This window comes from Elaeis guineensis, chromosome 13 (genome assembly GCF_000442705.2).
Source record: "Elaeis guineensis isolate ETL-2024a chromosome 13, EG11, whole genome shotgun sequence".
NCBI lineage: Eukaryota > Viridiplantae > Streptophyta > Magnoliopsida > Arecales > Arecaceae > Elaeis > Elaeis guineensis.
The window spans coordinates 27,237,707-27,247,103 of record NC_026005.2 but is presented as its reverse complement, the minus strand read 5'-3'; the positions used below and the strand labels follow the sequence as shown (position 1 = coordinate 27,247,103).

The window sequence follows — 9,397 nt, the reverse complement described above, 5'->3', positions numbered from 1 at the left end:
CCTGGTGATTAGACGGCCACACGGCGACATGACATTTTCACGGCGGCTCTGACAGTCTACAGTGAGTTGACAGTTCCTCACTTGTCCGCGCCATTAATGATGGCGCCATACCGCGCTCCACTATATATATCAGGGAAGGCAACAGTGCAAAGGGGGATCCGCTCGTCTCTCCCACATACGCAGGCTCGCTCCTCTCTCTTCCTCTCCCTCTCTCCTTCTCAGAGCTCTCTGTCTGCATTTCACTGTTGCCCAGTCACCTCTCTGACTTGACCGTCGGAGGGTCCCCGCCGGAGCCGCCTCCGGTCAGTGCGGACTTTCTTTTGCAGGTGCACGCTTCCCGGCGATCGGGCGACGAGACGATTGGCCGCAACAAAAAGGTAATAGAAACATAATTTTTTCAGAATACCCAGAATACCCCCAACTTAATCTCAGCAACATACTTCGATTTTTTTTTCCCCCCGAACTCTGCTTATTAAAACCCTAAAATAGGTGGTCTGGACATCGGAAATTTAGTTCTTAAAAAAGATCTGCATGTAGGTTTATGCATGAGATGCCTATAAAGCAGATTCAGATGCAGTCAACAACATGAGGAGAAGAGAAAGTTCTAGTCGAAGACCTACAGATTTGAGGGTTAGGACTACAAAATAACAAAAAGGAATTGATAGCCGTTTGGTGAGGAACATGTTCACTCCCATTTATTTTCATTCAGGGAAACTGAGGTTCGATAGGTCGCAATTACAGCATACAGCCATCAAGAGGGCGATTTATGCATCAAGAGGTATAGAAGTATGAAGCAGAAGATCATGGTGATATGGGGACTATGGTTACCAAAAGTATACCCATGAATTTATGAGAGATGCAGCAAAAATCCAATCTCGTGATTTGTTTCTATTTGGAAAACATAAGATGGAATGGTTACGAGTTACAAATTGCAAGCAACAAGAAGTTAATGTATGTGTCGTGCCAGTGCCATGGAAGTACAGAGCAGAGATCATAGAGACCTGGGTGGCTTTTCTAGCAAAGCAGAGAGATATACCTCCTCCTTGGACTTGAAGGAGACCACCCACTTATGCTTCTTGTATCCGAATTGCTGGAACATGTACATATAGTCATCCAAATCCTTTCTGATGCAGAAGAACTTGTCCACCCACAGCAGCCCACCAGGCCTCAGCACCCGGTCCCAATCGAACAGGACGAAGTCCAGGAGCTGGAGGTCGATCCACCCATCAAGAAACACGCTGGTGTGGATCAAATCCAACGTGTTGTCAAAGAATGGCAGCCGCTGGCTGAGCGTGGTGTAGAGCGGAATCAATCCTCTCAGCGCAATCATCTCACTGAATGGCGCACCCACGTTCAAAGCAGTGGAGACAATCGTCACATTCCACTCCCTCATCCTTGCTGCAAAGCTCCCCGTTCCGATACTGACATCGAGCCCAATCCTGATCTCCCCGGGCTTCACCGCGAGCACATCCCTGATGAGGAAGTCCGCAAGCGAGGCATTCGTGACCCACTTCAGCTTCTCCCTCTCCAATTCGAAGCACCCGGTGCACCTGGAGAAGCCCCTCCTCGGGTTTTTGATCGACAGGCACTTGAAGTTCCGGCACCGGTAGTTGCTCCACCGGACGTTGCGGTCATCCGGCATCGTCCACAACGACTCGTTGATCGGGAGCGGTTGCTGGTAGAGCTTCGACGCTCGGGCCAAGCACCGCCTCCTAGGAACGGGATCGCACCCACCCAGCATCAGCTTCTGGGCCAAATGCCAATCGTCGTTGCAGTAGGACCCGATGTCGTAGTTCATGTACTCCTCCAGTTCCTTCCGCATAAGAACACAAGCATGCCCGATGGTGGCGTAGGTCTTGTTCGTGCCGTACTTACTGAGCTTCCCATTCTTGTTACCTTTCGGTGTGATGTACTTTCGGGTCTCCTCCACCGTGAAGAAGTTTATGAGAGGGTCCTCCGTGGAATTGAATCCAGAGTCGGGTTTCGGAATTCGGATTAGCCGGAGGGCAATGTGGGCGCTGTAGACGGGTTGGATCACCTCCTCCTGAAGGAACCTCCTGAATTCGGAGCGCGTCATGCTGTCTTTCCTGTCCTGGTCCATCTTCTGAACGGTGGCGTCGAGCTTGTCCTGAAGCTCCGAGAGCTGAGAGACGACGTCTTCCACGCGGTCAGAAAGGGCCTTGAGGTCGAAGTCGGCATAGCCCTCCTTGATGGTATGGAACCTCTGGCAGGCTTCCTCGTTGTTGTTGGGGAGGAGGAAGCCAGCCAAAGAGAAGCGATGGATGCTGGCGACGCTGATAAGGACGACAAAGACGCCTAAAATGATCTGCAGGATGGCCACGATCCTGGAAAATCTGCACCTCGGAATGCATACTGTCTCCATTCTCGACTCGATGCGGGTAAGTAAAGGAATGGTGGAGCAAAATCCTATCTTCCTCTACGATCGAACAACAGAGCTATAGACTTAATTGTCGCATGAAAGCTAGAATTTTTCGAAAAAAAAGAAAACAGCTAAATGATATGAGCTAAAGCGGAGGTTTAGAGATCCATGACCTTGCAGAAACTCTCCTGTACCTATCTATTCCTAGGACCACTCAAGCCTTCTACACATATTCAGATCTTCTTAGCTCGAAATCAATCCAGAGGGAGTCTCTTCTTTTTTAAGAAATTCCCATTAAATCTCCTCCATGATAACAATCCAACTAACGTTGATACTCTAGACTTCCTGAGTTCCAACTAAATCCAGCGCCCCACCAAAACTCAAAAAAACAAAAAACGAAAAAACTTCCTGGCCATTAGCTCAGCATTAACAGTCAAAAACTAAAGAAATCTAGCATATCCACCAAACTTTGAGAAAGAAAGCATGCGCGAACACCATTTTTTTTTTTTTTCAAAATCCAGATAATTAACAGAAAAAAGGAAGAACTTGACCTCTAAATCCAGAACTAAACAAAAATTTCTCAAATTTACCGAAGGAAATGGGAAGAGCAGAAGCAAACCGAGAACTGAAACTCCGATCGCCACGCACACCTGGATCCCTCTTTCTCTCCGTAATATATAAATTAAAAGCCTCGTGATCAGGGTTACAGATGAGTAAAACTCGGGTAGGATCTCCATTCTTTTGAAAGCGGGCAGAATGGTATTTATATTATTTTAGAAATGAAGACGGCGGGAGGACGGAACGAGGTTTGGTTACCGTCTGACTTCTACGGGAGGAACGCCGCTCTTCCCCTCTGAACAGCAAACGCCACTTTGGTAAATCGTATCCTTCCACATGGCCTAAATTCGCTTGAATACACGGTAAACTAATGACCCCACATATTTGATGCGAGAACTCAGAACAGCGGACCGATGCAAATTTGAAAATGCGCTAAGAACTAAGAAAGAGTGGACTTTTAAACAAGAAAAATAATGTGGGTAAGAAGCAATACGGCGCAAGTATTGCAGTGCGGGCAGGCACACGTGCACTAGCACTGGAAGTGGACGAAGACCGACCCGTCCCCTTGGTCGGCCAAGCCTAACAAGATTGGGCTACCGATCAAGTCCGGGCTTCTGATTAAATCGAACTCATTTTTGGACAACCAAGGTGGTGATCTACGTGGGCTGGGCCAAGACAGGCCCAGAACCTTGACAGTGGAGTCCAGTACTGGGCAAGGGCCTCTTTGCACGAGTGCGTCCAAAATCGTCTATGATTTATGGGGTGGGCTCGCGTAACCAGAGAAACACAGTCTAGGCTAGGTTTATATTCCTAAATATCCAGTCCATCCCACAGGCTTCTAGGTATTTGATTAGAGAAATTCTTTGTGCACTGTACACAGTGCAGAAAACCACGCACCACATACAGTGATTGGATCATGCACGGGGCCAGAGAACGGTATAGAGATTTTTTTTTTTCTCCAGCCCTATGCATGATCCATTCATCGTGCTTGGTGTGCAATTTTTTGCACTGCGTATGGTGCACAAAAAATTTCGTATCTAATTATATAAGTCTCGTCCATATTGATTTTTCTCGGTTATACTAATCTAACCCATGAACTCTATGAGATTTTAGGCCCAACCATCCAAACAAATCCTAAAAATTTATATGGTATCCCACTTCCTACTTCCTAGCAATGAAAAAGGGCCCAGGAGTTTTGGCACATTATTCATGAAACTTTCTTCTTCTTCTTATGATCATTCTTGTCCTACTGCATCTTATGTAAGGCCTGATGTTCTATAGATCCATTACTGTTCTTCTTGCATGGGAAGATTCAGTGCAGAAGGATTGGTTGATCTCATGGCAATGGTAAGAATGCTACAGTTCACCTATAAGAGAGTGCTCTTTAGGAGCTTTAGTGTTTCCGATGGTAAGAGTGACGAGTTAAAAGCAGAAGTCAAAAAGGTGCTTACAAGTAGATGGCATGCTTCTGTCTATATCTTTTTTGTTTTTAGAAAATGAAGAAATTAAGCTAGGCACATGATTTTTTTTTCTCCGGATAGGATAATAACTGATAGGCATGATGCTGGTTTTAATTGGTTGAGTTGTGCTTCTCATAACAGAAGAAAAAGAAGAAGAAGATCGAGTAGTGCTACCATAATATAAATTTCTCAAACCAAATAAATAATAGGTCAAAACGAGTATAGCTACAATACCAGCCCACTTCAAGGTCATGGATACCAATGAAACATGTAGAATACCACGACTAAGACTTTGTGAGTATATTTTTTATTTTGACTTTGTTAGACCATATTTGGTCTATCCGATGATGCGCCCGATCTTTGAGAACGTGGCAGATACTTGGCCTTATGACGTGGACAACTCAAGATGCGTGCTTTGTATGGTAAAATTATCATTGGCATACGACTGACCACATAAGATAGATGCTGAGACGAAGTCAGAGTTATATGGCTTTTTGCCGATCTGGCCTCATTGCCGCCCTTGGTCTCTACAAGTTACGCTGTGATTCCTGCAAGCTAGCTTCCAGATCAGTGACCACAGATGATCATGGATGCACAGACGATGATGAGTTGGTATTCTATTACAATAGCTCATTACTTTTCTAGACGTGGACAACTAGCATTATAACAATCTGCTGACACCCACTATTTTGACTTTAACATCCACTACTTCAGCTCCAACAGGTGCTACCATCTAACAAACTTTTTTATAAAAGGAAAGGGTAGGGGGAAGGGAGGATTCTAAACACTTTACTCTTTTATCATTTTTCTTGACTGTTCTCCCTCTTCGACACCCACTCTGACTTAACCATCAAAGGGTCTCTCGCTAGAAAATCCCCATCTTTTTCTTCAGTGTGTGCTGACTTTTTCACAGGTCCACAAGCTTAGATTGGAGCTCGACTACTCCAACTTGATGGGTGACCTGCATTGTCCCGTCACCTCATCACTTCATTGAAGAGGTACAGCAACAGATTGGTGTTAAAGAAAGAGGACCTCATCCCATTTTTTAGAGGAAGATGGTGAGAACCTGATCATAGGACCACCTCACCATGTCATGCTGGCAATCATCGTTGCACAGCAATCCCAACAGATAAAGCATTAGGGAACAACCTCCCCATCAGTCTGCCACTGTTCATCCAGACTCGATCGCCGCACTAGCGAAGCAAGTCCAGATGCTCGCGACTGCTGTACAATAATTACAGCAGGATGGCACAGTGAGGACACAAACTCCTCTGGCAGCTCTATCCTAGCGAAGCTGTTGGACCCATATAGAAAGGTCTAAATGAGGGCAACGGCACTTGCATGTGGCTTAAGCTTCACACCGATGGTCGCAATCGGCCGAACCGGCTCCATGCTGTTCACCTCGATGCCCTTGGAGTTCGAGAGGAGGTGATCAAAGATATCGATAGCTGGAGCCCTCCAAGAAGGACTCTACCTCAAGCCTCTCTCCACACCGACACTATTCCAGGCGTGAAGACGACCTCGAGAAGAAAGTTTAGGAGTTGGAATAAAGAATTGTTGGTTCCAATTAGAGGGTCGTTAACAGAGTGATAGCTTCGGCTTCAATACCAACCACTATTCTCTTGAAAGATTCTGAGCGAACCGATCCCATATCGATTCACGATGCCATAGATCGAGCCATATGATGGCTCGATCAATCTGCTCGACTATCTAGAGGGTTACAAAGCCCTCATCATACTGTAGAGTATATTCGACGCCCTCCTCTATCTCGCCTTCCCAGCAACTCTCAAGAAGAGCATGAGAGTCTAGTTTTTCAGCCTCTCATGAGGATCAATCCAATCCTTCGAGCAGCTAAGAACACAATTCATGATGCATTTTGGCAGCCAAAGGTCACGGTCGAAGAACAACAACAGCCTCTTTTCTATCCAGTCGAAAGAAAGGGAGTCGATAAGAGACTACGTAGCATGTTTTAATGCTGTTGCACTTGACGTTTGCAACTTTTATGAGTTCGTCACCATATTGGCGATGAAACGAGGACTCAGAGATGAATGCCTCATCTTCTCCCTCAGTAAAAATTTTCTAAGGGACTATGCCGATCTCCTCGTCTGAGCATGAAAGTATGCTCAAGTCGAGGAGAGCAAAGTCTTTCATCAACAAGATGGAGGAAAGAACAACGGCAAGAAGAAAAGAAACCACAAAGAAGATCATGCAGCCTGTGAGGAGGATTATGGAGCTCGCAAAGAGAGAACAAATAGTTATCCTAAGAAGCAGTAGAGGATGAGGAGTCTCCAGTAGCACTTCCATGACTACACACCTTTCTCTGCCCCTCGCACCTAGATCTTGATGGAGATCAAAGGCCAAGACTATATACGCTGGTTGGAAAAAATGAGGACGAAGCCAAGCCAAAGGGATCGAAGTACTGTCACTTCTATCGAGACCACGGCTATAATATCGAGGAGTATTGTTAGCTAAAGGATGAGATCGAGGATTTGATCCATCAAGGATACCTTAAGAAATACATCCAGAACAAAGGGAAAGCCTTAGTGGAGGGGCCACATTGGCCCAATACTGAAGTGGAAGATAACCTCGACAATAATCTAACTACTGGCATCATTAACATGATCTCAGGACTGGCTGGCAGTAGGGAGTAGGAGAAAAAGAGGAAGCTGAAGGATCCACTCGGAAGAGGAGGTGAATCGGAGAAGCAAATCTCTCATCCTTCAATGATATTATTTTTTTTTTCAAATGATGATATAATCAGAGTTTAAACTCCTCATAATGATGCTATTATCATTTTGATGATGATAGTAAATTATGATATAAAAAGAATTCTGATCGATAATGAAAGTTCTACTGACGTTTTATTTTACGATGCATTTTAAAAGATGAAATTATCCAAAGAATGACTAAGCAAGTCAATGCACTATTAGTCGGGTTCTTCGATAATTTGATAGCTATTGAAGGTGAAGTGAAATTGCTCGTAATAGTAGAGAAACCATCTCGACAAGCCACCATGCTGCTCAACTTCCTAGTAGTCTGAATATCTTCAGCATATAATGCCATCCTCAAGCAGCCTAGATTAAATGCCTTGAGAGCTGTCGTCTCAATGTATCACCTACTCATTCACTTTTCAATCAAATATGAAATGGGAGGAATAAGAGGTAATCAGGTGCTTGTATGATAATGCTTCATGGCAATGGTCTAGGGGAATAAACCCAAGGAGACTCTGCCAATCGAGAGCTTGGACCTGAGGAAGGAAGAAGATGAAAGCCAAGGTGAGCTGGAACAACTTGCTGATGTAATATTCGAAGATGAATCTAGTCACTATTAAGATCGAAAGCCCACAGTCCAGATAGCTCAAAAAGTAGTTGATTTACTTTTTTCAGGCAAATACCGATGTGTTCGCCTAGTTGGCATCCGACATGCCAGAGATCTCTCCTAATATCATTACCCATAAATTGAATTTGGCTCTCATCATCGACTTGTTCGGCGAAAGAAAAGAAGTTTCATCCAAGAAAGATAAAAGATGATTGATGAAGAAGTTGACAAACTTTTCAAAGTCTGATTATTTTGGAATGTTTATTATTCAGAGTAGATCGTCGATGTGGTCATGATAAAAAAAGCTAACGATAAGTGGAGGACTGTATTGACCACACAGATCTCAACAAAGTCTATCCAAAAGATGGCTTCCCTTTGTCAAGAATCGATCAATTGGTTGATGCCACTTCAGGTCACAAACTCCTAAGCTTCATAGATGCATTCTCGGGATACAGCTAAATTCGGATGGCATCCAAGGATGAGAAAAAGACAGCCTTCATTACCGAATAAGGGCTTTACTGTTACAAAATAATGTCATTCGAACTAAAGAATGTGGGTGCAACCTACCAGTACCTTCTCAATAGGATCTTCAAAGAATAGATCGGTCAAAATATGAAGGTCTATGTGGACAATATATTAATAAAAAGTATCAAGACTGAGTAGCATATTGTCAGTCTGAATGAAGCATTCAACAAACTTAGACACTATCAAATGAAGCTAAATCAAAGCAAGTGTGCTTTCGATGTGAGCTCTGAAAAGTTCTTGGGCTTCATGATGACCCAATGAGGGATTGAAGCTAATCTGTAAAAGATCCGACCACTTATGAAAATGAAGCACCCGAGCAATAAGAAAGAAGTTCCATGCTTGACTAAAAGGGTGGTACATTGAGTCAATTTATCTCTACATCGGCTGAAAAGCAGCTCCAATTATTCAAAGCAATAAAGCAGTCAAAGAACTTCGAGTGGTCAGAGGAGTACTGATTTGCTTTCGAAGAACTTAAGAAGTACCTAGGATTGGCGCCACTTCTATCAAAGCCTATCGAAGGTGAGAATCTCTTTATGTGTTTATCAATTATCTCACAGGCGATTACTGCAGTTCTTATTCGGGATGAAGCTGGTGCGCAAAAATTGATCTATTATACTAGCAATGTCCTAAGAGATGTAGAAACTAGGTATACAAGAATTGAGAAGATATTTGTGTGATCGTTATCACCAACAAACATCTTCTACCATACTTTCAAGCTCATACAATTGTTGTATTCATCGACCAACCCTTGAGAGCAATACTACGGAGGCCTATATCTGGTCATCTAGTGAAGTGGATGATTGAGAGTTTGACATTGAGTATCAACCTCGTACGGCAATAAAGACACAGGTACTGATAGATTTCATCATCGAATGCATAATCCTCAAAGATAATTGATGGATACTGCACGTGGACAGAGCTTCCAATTCTCAAGAAAATGATGTAGGTCTAATCATTGCTAATCCAGATGGGGTCGTCGTTGAGTACGTATTGAGATTCAACTTCAGCACCACAAATAATGTGATAAGTATGGAACACTTCTTGCAAGACTGAGGATAATCAAAGAGCTTGGCGCCAATGAAGTCAAGGTATTCTCCGACTCCCAACTCATTATGAGTCAGGTACAAGGTAAATACGAAGCCAAAGATCCAATGAT

At 43.9% G+C, this 9,397-nt stretch overlaps 1 protein-coding gene across 1 annotated transcript; it reads right to left on the bottom strand.

Annotated features, from left to right (window-relative positions):
- Positions 1-503: 503 nt before the first annotated feature.
- On the bottom strand, positions 504-3,099 carry LOC105056176 (probable methyltransferase At1g29790). Its single transcript, XM_010938278.4, has one exon. It carries the CDS (start codon positions 2,381-2,383, stop codon positions 992-994), a length of 1,392 nt encoding a protein of 463 aa, XP_010936580.1. The 5' UTR covers positions 2,384-3,099; the 3' UTR covers positions 504-991.
- Positions 3,100-9,397: the final 6,298 nt, after the last annotated feature.